Below are 25,787 nucleotides of genomic sequence, written 5' to 3'. Positions count from 1 at the left end.
CCTAATTTGGATTATGTGTATCTTCCTCCAAGAAATATCAAAATCATATTTGGATTCTAGTGATAACAATCATCATTATACTTGCTTTGCGTTATAAAATACCATAATTTATTTGTATTTTTTCTAGGATTTGCATCCTACACTTAAACTAGTTTTGAATAAAATTGGTCACTAATAGATATGAAACTCTAGACTATTTAATGATACAGCTCAATTGTCATTTTAATTACTATTACTTGAGAAAACTCAAATGAAAGGGACATAACATATGTATTAGGAGTAATAGCAACTAGTTAAACAAAACAAGAAAGTTGAGTGACTAAGGGTTCTTCAAAAGTTTGAAAGAAAACAAATTTACCATAGGTGTATTTATGTGTGTGTAAAATTGTTTTTCTCATAAATTTACACTACTATCGATTGGACGAAAGCTGCAAATATTTAAACAAGAAAAAGATGATGAAATCATAATGTAGATTGCACACAGAAATTCTAAAACATGTTTCGATTCAAAATCAAAGGCAAATGAGTAAAATGACAAATCTCCTACAACATATTTTAGAAATATTGACATAAATTTTACTCTCGTATATAGCGATTGTAATGGGTACCCGTGGACACGAGTGTTAGTGCTCTACTACCTGCCTCATTTAATAAATATGATATCCGTATTTGTGTCATATCTGTGCGGTATCCGCCTCATTTAAAATAAGCATGTTTTCGAACAAAAAAATAAAAAAAAAAATCATGTTTTTCCACTCATTTTTAAAATACACATGTTTCAGATAAAAAAATTCACGCGTAACACTCAAAGTCTGTCAAATTGACGCATGCACTAGACTTTTTAGAAGGCTAGTCAATTGAATTGGCGCCTCCCATGGGTCAAATCAATCCAATTGACACCTATGTGTTGGACATCTAAGAAAGTGTTGAATTGTCGCCTATGGCTTGCGTGTTGACAGGAAAAGACGAAAAGACCATCATTTCGGATGCACTCACAATGGTTGATTGCATAAATGGGCTCGATTTCTCGGGAATTTCTCAGAGATGCCTGAGCTTATAGTCTTGAATTGCCTTTTTTTTTTGTGTAACAGTTTTAAGGATTGTAACTTCTTGTACCTCAATCGCGCCTATAAAAAAGCGCGTGCATTCTCTCGTTGGCTTAGGCCACTATGTAGGATCAAAAACTTGGTTTGGTTTCTTCCCTTTGTTGGATCATCATGTTTCTGTTTTCTCTTGAATGAATGAGACTTTGCAACAAAAAAAAATCTACAAGCTTATATCACAAGCCATCACCAGAAATTAGTTTTATATAAATAAGTATGGCTTCATTATATCATAAATAACTAGTACGTACATATATCACAAACCATCACCAGCAATACATGTTACTAAAATAGAGGATAGACATAATTTATAACATGATTTGAGAGACAGAACATTTTCTACAAGGTAGTTTAAGATTATATGTTACATTATGCAAAGAAATTCATTCAGTGTTGAGTGAGCCAGATTACATCATGGACAGCAGATGTGGCAAGCAAGAAACAGCTGATGAAAGTGAAAGCTATTGAGATGGCAACATGGTCACAAAATTTGTGCAAAGGTTTGCACAAATTTGGAAGAGGTGTGTGTCTAATTCCTGTCCGATTCAGATTGGTTACTCCAGATGCAGCAGATCCAGCACTCATCAATGCATAAGCAAAAGCCTACAATTTTAGCACAAAATTAAGTAACACTTAGCTACGAAACACGGGCACCGAAAATACGACACCAACACATATCGATATTGATAATAATTTGAAAAATAAATAAACTAAACGTATAATCACAAGTGTCAGTGCTGGTTTCTGACATCGACACACTTTTTTCAGAAGTGTCAGTGCTATAAAAACACTTAGTTAGTCTCAAATTTAAGGGTTATTAAGTGTTATTAGAACATAAGTTTTATAATAAGAACATTCATTACCTGATCACCAGCAAAAAGAACCCATGCGTGGTTTCTTGAAGGAATCACAGAAGAAGTCCTAAGAAACCTTGATGTGCCAATGAGTAGTTGCAGTAGGGAGTGAGCTGCAACAGCTACAGAAACCCCAACAATAAATCTGCCCAACATAAAAATCAAGAACCATATGCTTAATATTAAATTAAAATCATATCCTAATAAAATCAAAAGCTAACATCATAGCATGTTAATATTTGAGTGCAAAGTTCAATTTATGGTTTCAAATTATGATTGCGGAAGATGTTGCGGGTGTTGCAAAGCTTATTGCGATAAGCATGGAAGAACATAACATAGTCAACTTTCAATTATCTCATGCGGTCAAATACGTGATTTAAAATTTTATATCACATTACAATTACGATTCAATAATGTTGCAAATATTATCATACCCGCAATATTGCTGCATTAATTACTATTGTTCACCACAATTTAAAACTTAAAACCATGCAGCCAATAGCTATGAAGCACAAACACATTCATAAACACCAAACACGATATCGACTTTGACACGTATGCATTGATAATAATTAAAAATATATATATATATTTTAAAGATAATCATTAGTATCAATGTTGTATCGGTCGGTATTTAACACGAATACTGACATGACACAAACACATGCGTCTTTTTCGAAGTCTCTTTACTACTCAAAGATACTCATCTCTATTTTTTTTTTACTTCCCTTCAACAATAAAAAGAGATGTCTTTCCTATGGACTCAAGAATTAGTACTGTATTGTGGTCCAAATCACCCCCAAAAAAAGCAAGATGCAAATTCAAAATTTACTATAATCTATAAAGACAAAAGAGGCAAAGGAACAAACAAAACAAACATAGAAAAAAGAATTTGATAGAGAAATAAAAGTTAAACTAATCATATAAATTCTATTTTTTTAAAAGAAGAGATTCCATCACGGACTTATAACTGTTCATTCAAATGTCATTATGACTTTTCATACACATTCCCGGCCTCCACTTTTTATGGTCAGTTTTGTCCTTAACCTATCTGTTAAAAAAATTCACACGGTCCTAAGAAATTGTTGCCATAAAATATGACAAAACTATAATAATAATAATAATAATAATAATAATAATAATAATAATAATAATAATAATAATAATAATAATAATAATAATAATAAAAATATGTTCTACAAGTCCGTTGCTAGTTGGACAGAGACATTAGAACTCAAACACGCAGATATTCTCTGCGCGTAACTATAGAGAATAATAGCTAGAAGAGGAAATGAAAGAGGGAAAATTACTCGTAAGATGGAGAAAAAGACCATTTGGAATGAACAGGTAAACGAAATCCATAGATAGAAACGGAGCTGTTTTGTTCGGCTGTGATCATCAATGACAATGAAACAACACAGGTTGCCATGCATACAGCTCGAAGAATCAGCTGCATCGCCTCGGTTCTCCGGCGCCGGATGGTTTTCTCGGTGGCTCCGACGAGGGGGCCACTCATAGTGAGTGTGCCACTGCTTTCTATAGAAGCTGTTTTCTGCTCACTCATTGTGGGGACTTGAAGGAGATAAGATATAGTTTTGTGTTATGAGTGTGTGATGTGTTATATGAATGTGAATGGAGGGTGTGAGAGAGTGAGTGAGAGAAACTTGTGATTTGTGACTGTGAGTTTTGTGTGTGTTGCTGTTGTTATGGGATTGGGAGCTTCCTTTCACTATCGTTTTGTAGGCATAACATATGTTATATTATATTCCTAAATTTGGTTATGTAAATTTTCAAGACTGGTATTATCATTCTTTTAACATATTTTTTAAATTTGTTAAAATTCTTATAATTTTTATTTTGGTAAAGGTCGAGATCCAGCCAACAAAAAATTGGATGGCCCCAAAAGTTAAATAAAAAAAGTCTAACTAATAGATGCACTCTTGTACGAAATGCACCCGATCTAATGCAATTTATTACTGATCGTACCTGATCAGAAGAATCGTCAAGGCCTGCTCGGATGCTGGTCTTCGTGAAGTGAGAGGGGGGGTGTACCTGCAAGGTACTCCGATGCCAAAGTTAGTAGATGAGCAAAGGAGAGCAAGTACTAGCTAAGGTTAGAAGAGAATTGAATACCTGACCCTCTAGTTAAAGAGGGTATTTAAAGCCCCCAGCGTTGGGCCATGATCTCGCTATTGGGTTGGATTCCCAAGCCCAACTAGGAGACTGCCAGGTTTCCTGAGCGGAAATATCGGAGGTGCGTGCATGCCCTCTGTCCTGGTTAACCGCTCCGAAGTTCAAGGGAGACGCGGTCTTTTAGGAGCCACGTGGAATCCGTATTGTTCGGAGGGCTGGATATGAAAGAGCCCTGCGCGGAGCAAGGTCCTCGGTAACGAAGGTGTTCGCGGGAATGTTAGTGCCGAGCATGCCGGGTGCTATATGTACCGAGGATATGGGGCAGCCGAGCACGCCTAAAGTGGGCATTCTGGGTGCGTAGGAGGGTCACGGAGGAACGTGGACCTCTGAGGTTTACTGGGCCGAAAACTATGTTAGGCCTAACCTTGGCCCAGTCCAGAACAATTACTATTCTAAAATTCTAAAATTCTCATTTACGATCGTCATGAAATTGATTATCTCAGTGTTTGGAGGTACATCTTATAACAACATTGGGTGTATTACAAAAATTGTTGTATCGGAGTGCATAATTAGATTGATCTCCACAAACAACAATTAAAATGAGAGGTATCATCGATCGTTTGACATCGTGTGTGGAAAATGTCCCTCAATGTTTCTGGTTTATTTCCTTCTTAAATATGATGTCAAAGTACAATAAGAAAATGGTGTCGTGATAGTTCATTCTTGAAGAATTAGTCCCGGAGGAGGCCTATGTAAGAAATAAGAATACATTATCTAGAAAGTTGACTCTAAGCTAGGAGAGACCATACCGAGTCATCGAGTCATCAACTATTTGAAGTAATTAATATTCAGAAACTGTTGTTAGTCATAATTTATTATCAATCAGAAGCGGAAGCTTCTGATGTTGCGTCCCAGAAGTATGTTCAACTTCTGGGGTTCTAGTTTATTTTGTTTACTTAGTTATTAATTATTTATTAAGTTTACTTTTGTTAGGGCCTACGTGACAACTCTAGTTTTTTGTGTATAAATAGACTAGTTGTAGCTGCATTTAAAACTAATCATTTCACAGTCTTTTGTAGTCGTCATTTACAGAGAATATAATATTTCTTTTGCTTTCTTCATCACCTTGAGCATTAACAATTGGTATCTAGAGCTCCGGTTCAAATCCACGGAGAAACAAGAGTGAAACGGTGAGGCGTTGTGTAACTGATTTTGGTTTTTCCACCATTTAGAGTGCAATAAGCAATTCTCTTAATTTATCACAAAAGAATTATCCTTGAACAGTTAGTGGGGGTGAAGAATGAATTTTCTGGTAGAATTTTTAAAATTTCTGGTATTTTTTGCAAAAAAAAATAAAATTGTACTACCATAAATTTAAAATTTCCGGTATGTACCAGAAATTTCAAATTTATGGTTGTACAATTTCATTTTATTTTTGCAAACAATACTGGAAATTTCAAAAAATCCGGTAATTTTTTCAAGATATCTTGTATTTTTTTAAAATTTTCGGTAAAAACTCATGAAAATTTTTAAAGATCTGATATTTTTTGGAATTTCCAGTAAAAACGCATATTTTTTAAAAATTAATAATTTTAAACAAAGATATAATAGTAAAAGCATAGAGGAAGGCGTGTATAATTTGATGGGTGATATGTATAAATCTCAAATAACTGGATATCGTCAAGGAAAGCCCATTATCTAAAAACGCAATATGGCCCAGAATGTTGTGTGACTTTAAACTATATATACACTTATAATGATGGAAAAAAAAAAAATCAGAAACCACATCTTTTTTTATATTAAAAAAAGAACAAGAAAAGTTATTTCATGAAATAATCATAACTGTCTAGTTATTTTATTTTCAAACAAAAAATTGGCCAAACATAGGAATATTTTATTGGCATATAAAATAATTAAATAAACACCATTAACAGCTAAAACAACACAAAAATCAAAATGGTGCAGAAAGGGGCTCTTTTTCTCCAACAATACAAAAAGGGATTTCAGTAGAACTTGAACATTGGCATTGGTAAACTTTCTCATCATAAGGTAGAGTCTCTTTCTTCTTTGTGAAATCAATTAATTTCTCATTTTTGCATTTATTTTCATCCATGAGTGTGACCTCCTTTATTGGATGCATAATCCCCTTCAAAACAAAAACAAAATATGATTTACAATTTAACAATATTTTTAATGAAACTTATATAGTATTAAAAAATATTCACTAACAAATACTATTATTGAATAATATAATAGTTTACAAATTGTTCGGATCGATCTCAAGTCATCGTCACTGAGACTATTAAATATTATCTATTTTTAAGTGTGATAATTTTTGCAGTTTTGTCAATTAAAAAAGACGTTTCGTTTAATTGACGTGTACGAGTGTTATATATAAATTACCTTTATTCTCGATTTTTAAGTGAGATAGGATTATTTAGCCGGCCCGGATTAAAAATCATACCTCAAAAAACACAGTTGATGCTTCACTTGGTTCCATATTTTGAACCACCTCAGCAGCTAGTTCCTACATGAAACAACAAACATTATCAACATGAAGATTCATCAACATTAGGATGTTTATTTGGGAAATCAAACCACCAAATCAAACCAAATGAGTGAGAAAGCTTTGTGAAGAATGATATTATATACCCTTGCTTGAGTTAGTTGTTCTCCACTCAAAGTCCTAGGCTCCAATTCAATAGGGCAAGATATATTTGCCATGATTTATTGATAGATTAATAGCAAATATATATAGGCAATTGAGAACATGAAATTTTCAATATACTCACGGAGTCTTTAGGTCATGGGAAAAAAGTTTGTGGCCATAATCAAAGTAAACTTAGATGAGTTTCTTTACATCCCGTGGCTAAATTAAAGACAATGTTTTTTCAACCATGTTTGTGACTTCTAATGCTCTTAATTGATTTACTTTCACATGTCTTGATCTTAGCTTATAAAGTCTACTATACATTACTATAGGTTGGATTGTGACTTGTGGCGAAAAATAGGCAAAGGAAAAGGATGCAAATTAGCCATTTAGTGATTGTTAATTAAAGGTAGCAAATAGTAGCAATGGAGACAACCGTTCCAAAGGAAAGTGAATATTGATATGCATGAGATTACAGTTCCTCACCAGCTGTCCAACTTTTTTAGTTAAGGTTCAACTATCCTTTTGTTCATAATAAAGGATTTCAAGATAAAACAATGTTAGAATCTTGTTTGTTTGGAGAGTAATAAACTTTAATATTGGTATTTATGATAACATGTATGTTAATCAAAATTAGATCAGATCAGTCAGTTTAATCAATTAGACGGGAAAATCAAAACTACAATCATTTGTTTGAACTTAAAAATTGACACGCGGAAAATCAATTAAAAATAAAAAAAATTAGGAGTTTAGATGACTTTTAAGCCCATACCAGATTTTACTTTTAATTTAAAAAAAAAATAATATAAAGGATATTGTTTTCAATCAAAATATTTCTTGATTTAATTTCATTCTTCATCCTCTAATCATTCTTGTACACAATGAAGTAGAGAATTTAAATAGAAAAACTAAAGTAAAAATTATTATAAATTTTTTATTGTTCTCTATTCATTTGATGAATAAATATTAAAAATATGTAATAAATTATTAATTTATTATTATTATTATTATTATTATTATTATTATTATTATTATTATTATAGTATTATTATATTAAAATAAAAGTATGGGTCTACCTAACCTACAATCCCTTATTTTTAGTTTTGAAATTTCACTTAATTTCTTGTGAAAAAATTAAAATTAATTATTTTATTATAAATATTTTTTAACATAAAAAAAAAAAGAGGATTGAGACATTTTAGACAATTTTTTTTATTTCGTTTATTGATAATTTTTAAATATTTTTATATATTTAAATAAAAATTTTAAACATATAAAGAGCTACAAAAATTTAAATAAACTATCAAGTGTTAATTATTATGTGGTGTAGGCTTCCTTTCAACGAGTTTGAAGTTTTGGTCATGAATAATTTAGGAGTTTTTTCTCGTAGTTGTTTTATGTGGATTAGACTTGTGTTAATATATTTTATTATTGGCGTGAATACAAGAACAATATCTCCATCTTAAATTTCTTATTCCATCTTTTTAACATACAACACACCTCGGTAAAGTTAGACTGGGATAAAGGACTGATTTCTTTTAGGAAGAGGAAAAATATATTTATAGTTTATATGGATAACTTTAATAATTTTAAAGATAGATATTATCTTGTTACCCCTTTCAGTCGCGATGCCCGCAAAAGTTTGTGTTTTACTAGAGGGTCATGTGGATCGTATAACGAGACCTCTCTCCGGGGGTGTTCACGTTCTTCTTCTCCATATAATTCAATGGTTCTTTTATCACTTGCGTGATGGCTTGCGATGCTCTGTGTTATTTTATGTTACGCGCATGATGCTCTGTGTGATTATTCCAATACCTTTTGCGTTTTTGCTCCTTTTAACATCCAATTTTCATCAAGTCCCTATTTCTTCGTACTTAGTGATTTTTGCATATTTCTTTGGCCTTTAAGCTTCATATTTGGTCATCTTTGACTAAATTTGCTCTGATTTCTTTATGAAATATATGTAATGATAGAGTGTCATCAGAGAGAGAGAGAGATATTAAAAATTAACATTTACCAAGTAGAGAGAACGAGAGACAAAAAAAGATCAATGAAAACAAGAGAAATGAAGGAGAGATGCCAACACGATTCGAAGAGATAGAAATAAGAGAAAGATGAATCATACTAAAAAATTTACACCAAAATAGACTATTTATTTTATAAAAAAATTTATTATAAAAAAGGTCTAGCTCAGAAGCATGCTTGACCAGCCCGATCTAGCGCATGAAAAATATAGGCACGGTTGGCCGACCTAAGAAAAATAGGGTCTGTTTTTTCATGATTTTCATTGACTAATACTTGTTAAAATATATGCTCAATGCTTCAGATTCACTCGACAACTTTAGTTATAACTAAATCATACATTACCAAATTGTAAGATGAAAATCGTAAGACCAACGTTGGAAATGAGTCGAGTTAACTCAAACTCATCACTTCAGTTTGACTCGAGTCGATAAGAAGTAATTTAGCGACTTCGATACCCATTTTTTTAAAGTTCAAATTGAACTCTTTTTAAGTTAATGAGCAACTCGATTCAACTAACTAGGTTCAACTCGCTTTCTTCACGGATTTAAAAACCATTTTTTTTATATTTTACATTTAAAGTTAATATTTTTTTAAAAAGAAAAAATTTGGCTAAAAAATAATTTCCTTAATAGCATCTCTTTTAAAATTTAGTTTTTAATTTTTTAAAGTTTATTTTCAAAATGTAAAGTAATTAGAATTCCCCATGGCTACCAATTTTTACAATTATTTTAATTTTATAAATTTATTAACAATTCTTTAATATTTTAATCATGAAAGAGTTTTTAATTTTTTAAACACTATTTAAATAAAAGTAAAGTGTACTCATCATTATAAATTATTAATATTTTTTATATAAGAATTTTATTAAGTAAAGAAGTTTAATCTTTAATTAATATTTTAAAAAAAATTATATGATGTTAATTTTATTTGTATTTTTAAAAAAATATTTGGCTCATTTAAGAATATAAATGATAAATTAAAATCGTTAGATTAAAAGAAAGTAAAGTGTTAAAATTTGAAATAAGTATTTAAACCTACTTTTAGAGTTAATATAATTCTTCTTAATTACAATCAAGTTGACTCATAAATCTAACGATTCAAACTGTGCATAGTTCAAGTTCAATTCATGTGATTAACGAACTTAACTTTTATGTGCTTATTTAATTCAAAACCTAATTCAACAATTTAATTATCGAATCAAATTTTGAATTATATTCGAGTTAGTCCAAATCTTTATCAATCCTACGGGAACTTAAAAATTAATGTTATCAAATCATTGTACCGTATATAAGTGGTTTGTATGGGGGAGTGTCATCCGATTATAAACTTATGTTCATATTTAGACATCTAACTATACAATCGTACATAAGTGGTTTGCATAGTAGGGACTCTCATTCAATTATAAACTTATGTTGATATTTGAGGCTTCTAAATATACAATCGGATATAAGTAATTTGTATGGTGGAACTATCACTCAGTTATAAACTTTTGTTCATACATGAGACTTCTAACTACTCGATACAAAAAAGTACCTTACCAAAGTTGGCATTTTACTTTGATTCCCATTTTAAAAATTAAGAAAAAAAAAATCTTCTTATTGGTAATAGTCTTAACATATCATTCAATTAATTTACACAAGATTGATAATGTACAAATGCACACGAAACACTAAAATATATGTTAAACACACCTACATGCATGACTTTGGAAAACAATATAGTCAAACCTACCATAGCTAGGTCATAGCCATTTTGCATTAAACTTTTCTTAACCTTATTATAAACTAAAGTGATAACCAAATTGGCTCTCAATTATCCATAGTTTGGTCAAAGATGCATGTTTAATCATTCACGTGTAAATCTATATATCGACATATATATATATATAGTAGGTGATAACTGTAGTTGAAAATCAAGATCTATGATCCTACTCTTTCTCTTCCTTTAAAATAACGCATAGCTGTTAAATTTATATGAAGTGCATATTATAATTGGTCACGCCAGTTAACAAATTCACCAACTCAAATCAGCACCTAATACTATTTCCTTGAAATAGTAAAGATTTTTTCTTTACCCACCTCTCTATGGGGTCACCCAGCGAAAACCCAATTTTACCCCGCTTCGGAAATGCATTTTCGAAATATTTTTTTTTCTAAATTTTTTCAGACTTCGGAAATACATTTCCGAAAAAATCCCAAAAATTAGAATTTTGACTAATTCGGAGATGCATCTCCGAAACAAAAAAAAATCAAAAAAAATCCCAAAAATTAATTTTAGGATATTAATTAATTCAGATATCATAAATTTGATATTATTTATGCGTAATGAATAATAATAATTATATATTTTGATATAATTTATGAGTTATGAATAATAGTTATTATATATTTCTATCCTGATTCATATTTTAAAATTTAAAATAATTTCACTTACAAAATAAGTTATAATATTTTATTTATATATTTATAATAATTGTTATAAATTTATAAAAAAACTTAAAAAAAATGAGTGTTTTAATTTATATATTTATATAATAATTTTATATATTTATAAAAATTATTATATATTTATATATTTATATAATAATTATAAAAATTAAAAAAATGAGTGTTTTAATTTATAATAATTATTATATATTTATATATTTATATAATAATTATTATATATTTATATATTTCACTTACAAAATTAATAATTATGATTATATATTTATATATTTTTATTCTGATTCATAATTAAAAATGAGTTATAATCTTTTATTTAGTTTAAAAAAATTAAAAAAACATTTTGTCTTAATTTTATTTAATGAATAAATTTTATATTTAATTTTATAAAAATTCAAAATTTACTTATGAAATTAAGATGTTTTTGATTTATATAAGTTAGCAAAATAATTTTTAACTTTAAAATTGTTTAGGAAATTTTGATTCACCTTGATTTTATTGATTCACCTTCATTTTATTGATTCACTTTCATTTTATACCTATTAATTGTATTGATTCACTTTCATTTTATACCTATTAATTGTATTGATTCACCTTGATTTTAATTTTTTAATAATTATTGAATTCTTTCGGAAGTGTATATCCGAAACATTCCAAGACCAATTTGGTCTTGGAATATTTCGGATATGCATCTCCGAAAACACCCCCTCTCCCAAAAAGGGTGTTTTCGGAAATGCATCTCCGAAAACTCAAAAAAGGGGTGTTTTCGGAAATGCATCTCCGAAAACACTTTTTTTCGTGTTTTCGGAAGTGCATTTTCGAAAACACCTTTTTTTCAATAAAAGTACGTTTTCGAAAATGTATTTCTGAAATAAGGGGTATTTTGGTAAATTCGCCAGAGGTGACTAAGAAGGTTAGGAAGTGGGTAAAGAAATTCTCTATTTTTTTAGTCAAACACAAGGGTTAGGTTTTTGTTAGAAAACAATAAACTTATTTAAGTATTATCTATTAAAAATATTTGATTTATTATTTGAGTTTAATTTATATGCACACTGTTATTTAATAGAAAATTAATAAAGTGTCTTGTCATTAAAAAAATGTATATTCTAAAGTGTGATTTATTCTGATATAAGATTGTGATTGGTTAGTGTTTGGGCTCGAGTGGCAAACAAGTCTCTGCAAAGGACGATATTTGGGGAATACCGAGTTCGATTCCTGGTAGAAATAACGCTTGGCCAGTGCACGTGCCTCCGTAGCACGAGCCGGATTAGCCGATCTACTATGTAGGTCAGACCGATGCGGAAAAAAAAAAGATTGTGATTGGTTGACATTAAAAAATTATTTTATACTGTGAGTGAACCTTTTTCACTTATTAATTTTAGTTGTGTATGTTAATTTGGTTTGTAATTTTCTTTTGAGTGTGGGTTAAGTTTTTTATTTAATTATTATTATTATTATTTATTAAAAATATGCTGCATGCTATTTTATAGGGATTTGGAAAAATAAAGACTTAATATTTTTATTTAATAGGTGGAGTTAAATGAAGATTTGATTTTCTATTATTCAGCAAAGTATGCTTTGGGTTATCGAAAGTTTTGAATTTATTTAATTATTATTGTTTATTAGAAATATTTGAAAAGGTGGATACGGGAAAGTTGGTTTCTTTTTTTTATTAGGTGGCGTAAATTATGCTTTTTAAAATCTAGGTTAATTTGTTTCACACTAAACCTAATATTTCCTGTTTAAATAGAGATGGAATCCATATTCCATCAACGTGAGATGGTGAGTATGAAAATCAACATGAAAAGAAAGAAGATAATATCTCACAAATCACTCTTCCTCCTCACTATGATGAAGACGAAACGATTTGCTATAAGAAAGAAGAGAACTTGTGTCAAATCTCTTCAACAACAACAGCAATCGTTTTCTTCTACACAAGCAGAACCTGAGTTTTACTTACCTGATGAGTGCTGGGAGCATGTCTTGACATTCCTCATCAACCCGGTCAAGCCGGTCAAGCCGTTCCGTGTCATCAAGCCGGCCAACCCGTTCCATGTCTTCCCATTCCCCACTGACTCGGTCCACGGCAAAATTAAAGACAAATACAAACGCAATTTTGAATCTCTATCTCTTGTCTCAAAACGCTTCCTTACCATCACCAACCGTCTCATATTCTCTATGAGAATTAATCATCTACAGTTTTGTCATCTTCCTCGTTTCTTTCATAGATTTTCCAACCTTAATTCCCTTCACCTCTCCTTCGACTCCTCTCATGATCTCGACTATGCATCCATTGATTTGGCTCTCCGTGACAGATCAACATTGAAATCTTTATCTATTTTTGGGATTGACCTAAACGATGCAAACTATATTACTTCCCATTACATTGATTTCTTCCGGAGTTTCAAGGCTTTGAATTCTCTTAAGTTTCAGTCTTCTCAAATATCTGATTATTTGCTTTCCTCTATTGCAAAAGAAGGCCTTCCTTTCAAGAATTTTGTTCTTCAAAATTGTACCGGCTATAGTTTTCAGGGAATTTACAGTTTCTTATCTAAGTGTAGTGGGATAAAACATTTGGGTATTCAAGGTGATGATTTTTTAAATAATCATCATATTTTTCGGTTGTCTTTGCTTCTTCCTGATTTGATATCAGTAAACCTTAGTGAATGTTCCAAGCTTAGAGAATCAGCTTTGTTTGCACTCATTAAGAACTGTCATTCACTTAGTGAGATCACAATGGAACGCATATATATGGATGGTTTCGAGAGTGAAGAAAATTATGATATTTTAAAAGATTTTGATGTGAACCCTCACTTCAAGTTTCTACGTTTGGCTAACAATTCATTTATGAACAACGAGACCATCATATTGTTTGCTTCCGTTTTCCCCAATTTACAACTTCTCGATTTAAGTTTTTGCCCGAGCATATTTAAAAAAGGTATTTGTCAAGTTTTAAGTAGATGTTATAAGCTTAGACATCTAAACTTGACTTACTGTAATGATGTGAGAGGACTTAAAATGAATTTTGTAGTTCACCAGCTAGAGGGGTTGGACTTAAATGATACAAATGTTGATGATGAAACCCTCTATGAGATCTCAAAGAGTTGTTGTGGGCTTTTGCGACTATCATTGGATTGGTGTGAATATGTCACAGAAAAGGGAGTGATGCGTGTGATTGAGAACTGCACACAACTGAAGGAGATCGATTTGTCAAATTGTGAAAAAGTGAATGTTGATGTTGTTGTCTCAATGCTTTCATCAAGGCCATCATTCGAAAAATTTGATGAAATTTTGTTTTTGTGACATAAAGAGAAGACTTTTTTGTTAGAGTTGTTTTTTTGCTAGCTTATGATGTCTTATTTATTGAAGTTTTGATTCCTAAATATTAGATTTTTTTTTTTTTGTTTTTATATTTGTTTCTATTTAATCATCATTTTGTTGAATAATCATCTAAATATAGTTAATTTTTTACATGATGTTTTGAATTTTAATGTTCTTATTTCCTCTAACTTGAATTATTAATTTTCTTATATTCAAAAGATTTTTATGATGATATATGTAAAAAATAAAAGGCAGTATGGACATGCATCCCAAACATCAATAGCTAAACTGGACTGATTAAAATTCATTTCAAATTCTATATATAAAATGGAATTTTGTTTAAAATCCGTCTCAATATTTTACACGAATTTTGGATAAAATTTGTTTAAAAACTAATAAACAATTTTGTATTTTCTCTAAAATATATCTTAAAAAGTCTAATTGAAATTTGTCTCAAATCAGTCTTAATATATTATGTTTATTAAATATATTATACTTTTAATATTTATTTGTAATTTTTAGTTTACGGCTATCCTAAAAATTTAGGTTTTTTCTTTACCCACCTCCCTATGGGGGTCACCCCCAGCAAAAACCCCACTTTACCCTGCTTCGGAAATGCATTTCCGAAATATTTTTTTTTTCTAAATTTTTTCAGACTTCGGAAGTGCATTTTCGAAAAAATCTCAAAAATTGGTATTTTGATTAATTCGGAGATGCATCTCCGAAAAAACAAAAAAAAATCTAAAAATCCCAAAAATTAATTTTAGGATATTAATTAATTCATATATCATAAATTTGATATAATTTATGAGTAATGAATAATAATAATTATATATTTTGATATAATTTATGAGTTATGAATAATAATTATTATATATTTCTATTCTGATTCATATTTTAAAATTTAAAATAATTTTAATTAAAAAAATTAAAATAATTTCACTTACAAAATGAGTTATAATTTTTTATTTATATATTTATAATATTATTATATATTTACAAAAAAAATTAAAAAAATGAGTGTTTTAATTTATATATTTATATATTTATATAATAATTATAATAATTATTATATATTTATAAAAATTATTATATATTTATATAATAATTATTATATATTAATTATAAATATATTTATATATTTATATACTAATTATAAAAATTAAAAAAATAGTGTTTTAATTTATAATAATTATTATATATTTATATATTTCACTTACAAAATTAATAATTATTATTATATATTTCTATTCTGATTCATAATTAAAAATGAGTTATAATTTTTTATTTAGTTTAAAAAAATTTAAAAAAAGATTTTGTCTTAATTTTATTTAATGAATAAATTTTATATTTAACTCTATATAATTCAAAATTTACTTAAGAAATTAAAATGTTTTTGATTTATATAAGTTAGTAAAATAATTTTTAACTTTAAAATTGTTTAGGAAATTTTGATTCACCTTGATTTTATTGATTCACCTTGATTTTATACCTATTAATTGTATTGATTCACCTTGATTTTAATTTTTTTAATAATTATTGAATTCTTTCGGAAGTGTATATCCGAAACATTCCAAGTAGGGGTGGCAAAACAGGTCGGGGCCCGCCGGGCCGCACGCGCACCCGCCAAAAATTGGCGGGTTGGGTTGGAATTTTAGGCTCGCCGCTCGTCAAAGCCCGCCCCGCCAAAACCCGACGCCCGACATACCCGCCCCACTATAGTCCGCCGCTCGCCAAAACCCGCTCCTCCTCCAAAACTCACTCTTTTTTTAGTTAATTCTAATAATTGCAATTCTTGATGGTTTATTTTATACATTTATTTATAAATATATGTAATATTTTTTAGAGTAAATTTGTTAAAAAATTACTTTTATAAAAAATTGTTTTAAAAAATAAGTGAAAAGTTTAATTAAAAGGTAAAAAAAAAGCATATTAATCTATTAAAAAAATATAAATAAAAATAAGCGGGTAAGCCCGCCAACCCGCCATCTTGGCGGGGCGGACATGATTCTGATGCCCATTTTACTTGGCGGGCATGCCCGCCCCGCTCGTTTTTTGGCGGGCATAAGGCGGGGCGAGCGGCGGGCGGCCCGCTTTGCCACCCCTAATTCCAAAACCAATTTGGTCTTGGAATATTACGGATATGCATCTCCGAAGACACCCCTCTCCCAAAAAGGGGTGTTTTCGGAAATGCATCTACGAAAACTCAAAAAAGGGGGTGTTTTCGGAAATGCATCTCCGAAAACACATTTTTTTCGTGTTTTCGGAAGTGCACTTTTGAAATCACCTTTTTTTTCAGAAAAAAAAGTGATTTCGGAGATGCATTTCCGAAATATTGGGGCATTCTGGGAATTTCGCCAGGGGTGACCAAGAAGGTTAGGAGGTCTGTTAAGAAATTTCCATAGTAAATCGTATATCTTTGGCAGTTGTCACGTGAAACGAAAGTTTAAATTTATAAACAAACGGTTTCTTCTTCAAATATATTTCTTTCTCTTCCAACTTCAATATAACAATTTTTCATTCATATAGGGAAGAAAAACCAGAAAAGATGCATACTTATAGGAAAATCATCCTTAGATCGGTTTACACAACACTATAGTTTCTTGTAATGCAAGTAAGAAGATAAACTCACTATAACAAAAAATGAAATCGCTTAATGCAATTGACTTTAACTGAAGGATAGTTTTTACCCCACACTATGCTATCGACCCAAACCGGGGTTTATAACCAAATCAAAACTTTTTTCAGTAAAGTTTAATAAATAAAGTTTCCTCATAAATAAAGCTTTACTCAAAAGCACTTAGGCAACCAGAAGTGATATAAGAAAATTTTCAAGGAGAAGTAGAAGGATATATTCTAAAGAAACATGAAATCAATGAAAACTGGCGTGATTTGAAGTAAGGGAGACCTCCCTATATATAGTAGTTGGAATTACCAAAAAAAGATATGATCCATGGGCCAAATTGATTATCTAATCGATTAGACAAATTTTCTAATTGATTATCTAATCGATTAGACAAATTTTCTAATCGATTAGAAATCACAAATATAATCGATTGTAAGACCCAAATAAGAAGGATTGGATATAGAGTCGTTAGAGAACATTAATGTGTTGTCCTAATTGATTTTGTAATCATTTATCACTTTTCTAGTCGATTAGACAAATCTTGTAATCGAATAGAAAACACATTTTTAAAATATTTGTAGGCAAAATATAGGATATATATATATATATATATATATATATATATATATATATAGTCGTTGTAGGTCATTAAGATGATGTCCTCATCTCTTGTTTAATCGATTAGCCATTTTTAATGGATTAGCATAACGTTCAAATCCAATAGATAACAAAAAAAGTTTTATCAATCAATTTGCTAGTTCAAAAAGGCTTTGGAAAGAGATTTTGATAGCTTCTTAATAACTTGGTTTGACTTAGAAAATAATTTGCATGCTAAAAAAATTGAAAAGGATTTTTAAGTGTGTGTGTGTGTGTGTGTGTGTGTGAGATACTTAGGGGAAAGAGATGGAGAGATGGAGAGATGGAGAGGGTAGCCTTAGTACTCTTAAGCTACTACCTTACTTTTACAGTACTCGGTTCACTCAAACAGACCGACAAACATGACCTGAAATAAGTGGTGGACAATGACGTTGTCCTAACGCTTGATAAAATTCATGGCCAAGCTGTGTGGAAGTTCCTTTTGATGATCAAAGGTTTTGGTCAAACTTTAAAGAAAAGGATCAAAGTCATTTTGTAACGAGAAAATTTTTGATTCATGTGATCGCCATCATCGGTAGGGTTATCGTGATGGTCATCGACAGCGGTGTGTGGCGTGAATTGAGCATGAGATATGGGTCAACTTTACCGGACCCCACAGTGGGAGCCAATTGTACTTGCTAAAAAGTATAGTGAGAGGAAACCTCTTGTTCTATGGGGCTATCTGAGAGTTTTATGTTTATTGAGTGTGGTGAAAGCTTACTCGCTTATAGGTTGTGGAGAACTCTATCTTTGGTTTTGCATGAGATATCAGATCCCCTTGTTCAATCATGGGATTGAGGTATTTGAAGAAGACCCCTTCGGCCTAGGCTAGAAAGCTAATAGGTGGTTTTCTTCACCCCATGATCAGAAATATAGGAGTACTAGTGGAAGACTCATTTAGCTTATCTTCTTGGTCACCTCATAGTCCATACTTTATCAGCGAAATATATAATGTATATTAGATCGGGCGTTCAGGCCTAACTTAAAGTGACCAAACTCAATTAGGCGACCGAGTTCAACATTGTTGCACTTAGCTCGTGTTTTTATCATTGATTGTCTTTTATGGCCCAATAAAATTATGTCAGTTCAGTATCCATTTCAAAATTGTAATAATTTGTAAAACTAGTGATTAGAAACCTTCTTTGGCCAGGTTCAAAATAAAGAAAGTAGGAAAAACCATGAATAAATATAAAATTTGCCATGAAATTTCAAAATTTTTTGAAAATTTTATAATAATTTTTATTGAAAAAAAAACAAAGGTTGGTAAAAAAAAGGTCGAAAGTTAAATTTTGATAGTAATTTGGACGAAGATAACATAGACTTTTGATATAAGTGATGAAGCATATGATTAATTTTGCAGTGAAAAAATTAATTCCAAGTTAATTGATTCTGGTTAAAACTAAATTGAAGATAGAGTAATTTTTTTGAAATCAACATAAAGTAATTTATGTTTAGTTAATAAAATTAAGTGTAAAAATCATGCTTAAATTCAAAAGTTACAAATCTTACATTCAAAATCTACTTGATGACAATTAAACATGTCAAAATTAACTATACACGTGTAAAATCATTTCTAAGTGCTACAATCTTAAAATCAAACAAACACAAACGAAAATGTGTAGAGATCACATGGCATAGAAGTTAGCATTTGTGTGAGCTACATCACCGCTAAATTCTAAGCTACGTGCTAATGTAGACACAAAGCTAGCGTCCAAATAAAGGCAACACAAATTAGCGTGAGCTACTAGTGGACAATGTTTAGTGTTTGCTAATTAAAATGTCAATTAGCTTCCAATATAGCGTCGGCTAAGTATAATTCCAATTAGCGTAGCTAATGCTTAATTTAGCTTCCAATATATCGATGTCACTATAAATTCCAAAGTATTTAAGAATTTGTCTTTTCTAACATCCACTTTTGGCAATATAAATTAATTAAGAAGTCATATCTTCAAATAATAAACTTAACCATTAAAGTGATTAACTATATAGAATATATTTTACCCTACCTCCTAGCAAATTACATTCACGTCCTAATATGACAATAATTGATGAGAATGATCTAATTGCTGTCCAGTGTCCACCATGGCATGCAAGATTGGAGTCAAATCACAATGAAAGAATTGTGCATATACCACAAAAATTTTCGGAGAAGCCATAATGTTGCTTGCTGCTTTGTTTGTCATCACCTAGTTAACGACAATGACTCAACAGTGAGTGACATTGTATATAATCAACGTCATTTGTTGTAATTAACGTCATTTGTTGTAATTAGTGACATTGTATATAATCAACGTCATGTGTCTAATAACTCTTAATCTCAATTTCTAAACAATAACAATTTTTAAGGCGTACCAGAATACAAAATATATAATAAAAAACTTTAATAATATAATAAGTACTTAAAACTAAACAAACAAAAAAAAATATCATAAAAATAAAGAAGGAAAGAATCAGAACAAGGAAACTACCTACCACGAAAATCTCTTAAACAAAAGTAAGTAAGGGAAAACATAAATATGCTCCATAGTAGTTAAATCAACAATGAACAACAACCAAAAACACCAAACACAAAATGATTTGTCCCAATCAACATTAAAATCTTCTATAGGCCAAAAGCGAGAATATGTTCCACCTCTCACTCAAATAAATATATGAGTGATTAGATGTTGAATTTGAAATGCACACCAATGTAATTCGACTAGCGGGTGCAGGTAAATTCTCAAACTCTCTCAAATATAGATTGCTAGCCTTATTCGTTCATATGTCATGTGCTTATATAGGTTTGATCAATTATCATTATTAAAGTTTTAGTCTCTTTGTCTGAGAATTACCATTATTAATTTTCTCTAAATGCAAGGTCTAAGTATTAAAAGTCTCTTAATGGATCGTCATATTTGCGTCAGCGTTGACTCAGTTGGATCGAGTTGGTCTCCCAGCACAGGGTCGTGTAGACCTCAAAGTTAATGTAGTTTGCTCTTGTCTTTTTATGGGGCTCCTCCGGCCTCGTATACTTTCTCTCAGAATCCTCCCACATAATAGAGAATACTCTCCAAGATATTAGTGAGACTATAGTTTGTAGGGTCGATTTTACTGGGCCCAGATGTTATTACATGAAAATAGATTTACCATTACACAATCCCCCAAGTAAGAGGCGTGTAAGGGGGAAATGCTTTGGTTGGAAGACCATAATATTACATATACTCCCAAGCATGGGGCGTGTAAGGGCGAGGTGTTTTAAGTGGAAGATCTTGACATTACATATGTCTTATCTTGAAACCAATTCTTCGATGATAATTTTAACTTGTCCACAAATTCTTCTGCAATCCTTTCCCTTCATACGTGGACTTCTAAATGGATCACATAACTATATGTCAAACTCAAGTCCAAACCTAACTTAACATTAGCCCCACCACAATTATATCTAAAAGTTGTAAACATCTAAGAAAAACCCTAAGGCATCTCAATCTCTCATACTAACCACATGAAAGTACTATATGACATTAAAAGAACTAACTTACAAGTAACAAACAAATAACAAGTGACTCATAAGATACAACTAGAGACAACTATTACCCAAAGTCTAAAAACAATATGATGAATGGAAACTATATCTTGGAGTAACTTCCAATAAAAGACAATTATCTTAGAAGAGACCTAACATCCTCATATGAATTATCTCTTCTAAACAGGAAAGCTTCTAAGTAAGCCTAACGAACCGAATAAACCCTGGTTTAGTCATGCTTTCAAAACAGCAATCTTTAGCCACGTGGAGAATGATCTTGTTGAGAATCTTAAAAATTTTAACCACTAGTTCCTGCTCCCAAAAGAATCTTCAAAGAATTATAATTATTTTTCATAATTTTGTACCATGTTTCATCTTTTCATCATGTGCATTCTAGATCCCAAAGATTTTTTTAGCAAATTTGCGTAACACGCGAGTTGAATTTACGTGGCGCAAATTCGTGTAACGTGTGAATCGAGTTAACGTATGCGAATTAAGTTAACGTGCACAAATTCAATTGACGCTAGCGAATTGAGTTGACGCGGTACAAATTCACGTTTTATCATTTATTTTCATGACCAATCGTGGTAATATGTTAACTAATTTTAATTTAAAAAATGAAAAATGATAATGCGTGAGTTTAGATATATCGCCATGGTTCTTTAAAGAACCGAGGTAAAACGAGCGTCGTAGTATATACTTTTTTTTAATAGTGGAACAACCTTACAACCAAGACTTTTATACTTATTTCTCCACAAAATAAGACTAATGGAAATGAAGCGGATCAAAGACTTCCAAATTAACTCCCTTTGAGAATTGGTCATAATTAGCGTACCTAGATACATAAAAGGGAGAGACTCGACTCTATATTTCAGAAAAAATCCCCAATCCCAAAAAGAAACACTCTCATTATCCCTTAAATGTTGCTCCTTTCCAAATTCCCTCCAAGTGTGAAAAATTATTCAAAACATCTAGTCCATTGTTACTTCTTCTAAAAAAACGAGTATCATCGACATATTGAAAGTGTGACATGACCAAACCAGAGTTCCCCTCCTTAAATTCATAAAGTAAATCAAGAACCTTCGTTCTCCTAATCAAAATACTTATCCTCTTAGCCACCATAAAAAATAGGAAATGAGGCAAGGTATAGTCACCGTGTTTAAATTCTCTTTGGATATTAGTCTCTTAGCTAGATAAGTCATCCATTAATTAGACTCGAGAGACTCCTAAAGAACACCCATGTATGTATCCACATCCTCCAACTATCGGCATACTCAAAAATCTTTATCATAAAATTCAAAACAAACAAACAAAAACTCAAATTTACTAAATAATATATTTCCGCAAAATCCACTTTAAAAAATGAGACAATCTCTTAACATCTTTGGCCAAGATTATAATATTATTCCTTGTCGTCATCCCATTTACCAACTATCTACATTTGATAAAAAAAAGTCGATAGATTAGACAAAATTATTCATCTCATCTTATTGAATCGCCTTCCCAAAAAAATTTGAAATTTTGTATAATTTTAAAAGAATAGCTTAATAAATTCAAAAAAAAAGAATTACACTTTGCATTGCATTGACTTTTTACTCGTCTCCAAACTTTTTTTATTATGTTCCACTTAGTATTTTTTTTAATGGACGGCACAGAAGTTATTGTCTCAAAAAAAATATTCATATCGTAAGTAGAAACCATTTTTAAAGTTACAAAAATGATCATAAATGACAAAACGGTGGCATATAAATAAAAACACCATAAAAATTTGAACCACCCATCCATATTCTTATAAACTTCTTCTAGGACATACTATATAGCATAAACCAAATGGGCCTTCCCCAAAAACAGAAAAACAAAAAAAAAAAATCCAAATGACAAAAACACCAAAAACATACACATATAATTACAAGAACACCCTATTTTTACTCAAAAGAAGCAAAACAAAGTAAGAAGCAACAATAATTAAAAAAAAAAAAAACCCTAGTAAAGGCAAATACATGCAAGGAGTGGGTTGGATGGTGGGAGAGGACAAGAACCCATTATGAAGAAACGTCTTTACACACATAACATGTAAAGATCCTTTGACAATGAAGCATGCAGCAGCAAAGCCATATCGTAAGGATTTTTTTTGGATATATTATCATGCAACACAATACTGAAGTTAACAGTAATGCACGTCACGTACCACATGTGCTTTGTTTCATCACTCACATGCATACTATATTGTATATTAATTCAACTATATACTCTAGTTCCTTCTCTTGTTTTCTCATCTTCATTCATGTGTGTTAATTAATATTCGTCACTCGAGTCTATCCTAGTACTATATATTATCATATATATAATATCAAAGTTTGAATAATTTTTTTATCAATAAATCAATTTTGGGTAATGTCGACAATGCCACTTATTGTTATGTACATACAGTGTACTTTATATGTACCCACTTTCCTTGAATGTGTCGTCGTTTTATGAGAGGCTCAAAGCTAAAAAAGTATAATAGGCATGCATGTATATGATAGCCATGCAACAATGCATGCAAAACCTCCTATGATTCTTTGTTTTTTCATAAAAAGTATTAAGCTTATTATCATAGAGTGGCTATTTTATACTAAACAAATATTAAGCTTATATCTCATCCATAGAATTACAATTAATAAATTTCTTTTTTAATTCAATCACATTTTTTATATCGAATGGTCATTTTTGTTGAGAATAAATATAAGTGTGAGTGTGGATAATAGTCTCACAATGGATATGTTTGTGGTGAATTGAGCATATATAAGTGGGAGAACTCACTCACCTATTACCTTAAGGTTTTAGGTGGAGAAGTGATGTGTCTCTCACAAAGGTGTGTTGCTCAAGTGGAATGTCCCGAAAATTAACGATGTTTCTCGTTCGACCATCTCCCGATTATTTTTGCTCTTTTAAATTTGACAAAAAATTTATATGAATATATATCACATTTTACATGGGACACGTCATTTAAAATGGATTGTCATTAATTTCAAATTTAGATATACGAGAAAAAACAATTATTTATAGTTAAAATTGTAGATAAGTTACATGAATCGGCTAAATTAAACATTTATTAATTTTAATTTATGTTTTAGCTATGATGAGGTGATATTTCACTTTTATTTCCTGATTTATACATAAGTTTTTTTTCTCATTTTTTACAATTATTATTGAATGAATATAGAGTCATTGGTTTTATTCTTTTTTTAAATGAATTTTATAGTGTTACATAATTTTGTGTAAAAGAAAATTACAAATAAAAATTTTAAATAAAAATTTGGTTTGAATAATTATTCTTAAAATTTTATTTTAAGTATTACATCTTTTTATTGAAACTATTTTTAGATATCAAAATTTTAAAAAAAATCACTTAATTTTGAAGTTATTTCAAATAGATTTTCATAAAAAACATTTTTAAAATACAACTTTTTGAAAAAATTGCGATTTTAACTATGTTTTGGTCTTCATAATATTTGTTTATGTTATAGGATGTCAAAAGTAATGTTTCAATTTAGAAAAAACAAAAAAAAATTGTAATATTTTTAAAAACAAATTTTTAAAATCTATTTTAAAAAATACAAAAAAAAAACTATTTTTTTAAAGCTGAAACATATCTGCTACATACTGATAATCTCATTCCTATGTTTATCTTTTGCATTAAGCCTATGACCTTTAATTCTATTATAATGGTATAAAAATGGGGTAAATTTGCTGTGCTTTTATTACATTGCTCTTGAATATCACTTCTTGATTTCTTTCAAAATTTTCTTCTCAACTTCAAATTTCTCTCAATCAAGTAATGGCGAGAAATAACAACAACAATTTCAATCTCAATCGAGATCAATCCCGTGATCCCTATTCCCTACTGTGTTCATCATTTAAGAAAACCATCCTCTCTGAGCGAGAATCCACAATTAAAAATTATATAATAGTTGGTTGATGAAGATGAAAAGAGACCGAACAATGAAGATCAATTACAAGTTTATTGATGAATTGATTTCAATTAAATTTCATGATGATCTAAATTTTCATGCATGGAAATGATGCAACAATTTGGCACGGTTCATATTATTCAAAAAATGTTATTCACAACATATTATTCATATCACATATATAATTTACTTATTAAGAAATAAGATAATTCACAGTTCAGATCGCCTAAGAAAAAGTCATAGGGCATAATTAACTTAAGACGGTCATCAAGTAAAACAATTATATATATATATATATATATATATATATATATATATATATATATATATATATATATATATATATATATATATATATATATTACACTTACACTTACGAAATTATTTAAATATTCTCTTTCTTTTTACAATGTCTTACATCGAAACTAGACTAATATGAAAGATCACAGAAAATCGATCTCTTTTTCCATAAACAACATTAATGTGTTGTTGTCATTAATAAACTTCCCCCTATTAAAACCTTCGGCAATTTACGATATG

The 25,787-nt window shown here is 30.1% G+C and overlaps 3 protein-coding genes across 3 annotated transcripts; 1 reads left to right on the top strand and 2 right to left on the bottom strand.

Moving 5' to 3' along the window:
- Window positions 1–1,279: 1,279 nt before the first annotated feature.
- Window positions 1,280–3,704, bottom strand: LOC131618133 (CASP-like protein 3A1). The gene is made up of 3 exons (XM_058889398.1): window positions 3,268–3,704; window positions 1,967–2,102; window positions 1,280–1,706 (listed from the first exon to the last, which is right to left on the bottom strand). Exons 1-3 carry the CDS (start codon window positions 3,519–3,521, stop codon window positions 1,491–1,493), a joined length of 606 nt encoding a protein of 201 aa, XP_058745381.1. The 5' UTR covers window positions 3,522–3,704; the 3' UTR covers window positions 1,280–1,490.
- Window positions 3,705–5,794: 2,090 nt separating this feature from the next.
- On the bottom strand, window positions 5,795–6,869 carry LOC131618134 (uncharacterized). Its single transcript, XM_058889399.1, has 3 exons — window positions 6,743–6,869; window positions 6,555–6,617; window positions 5,795–6,236 (listed from the first exon to the last, which is right to left on the bottom strand). The coding sequence occupies exons 1-3, from the start codon at window positions 6,812–6,814 to the stop codon at window positions 6,042–6,044; spliced, it is 330 nt and encodes a 109-aa protein (XP_058745382.1). The 5' UTR covers window positions 6,815–6,869; the 3' UTR covers window positions 5,795–6,041.
- Window positions 6,870–12,961: 6,092 nt separating this feature from the next.
- On the top strand, window positions 12,962–14,512 carry LOC131619892 (uncharacterized). The gene has a single exon (XM_058890931.1). The coding sequence runs from the start codon at window positions 12,962–12,964 to the stop codon at window positions 14,510–14,512; it is 1,551 nt and encodes a 516-aa protein (XP_058746914.1).
- The last annotated feature ends 11,275 nt before the right edge of the window (window positions 14,513–25,787 follow it).

Source organism: Vicia villosa, linkage group LG7 (assembly GCF_029867415.1).
Source record: "Vicia villosa cultivar HV-30 ecotype Madison, WI linkage group LG7, Vvil1.0, whole genome shotgun sequence".
Lineage (NCBI taxonomy): Eukaryota > Viridiplantae > Streptophyta > Magnoliopsida > Fabales > Fabaceae > Vicia > Vicia villosa.
This window is presented reverse-complemented; position numbering and strand designations above follow the sequence as displayed.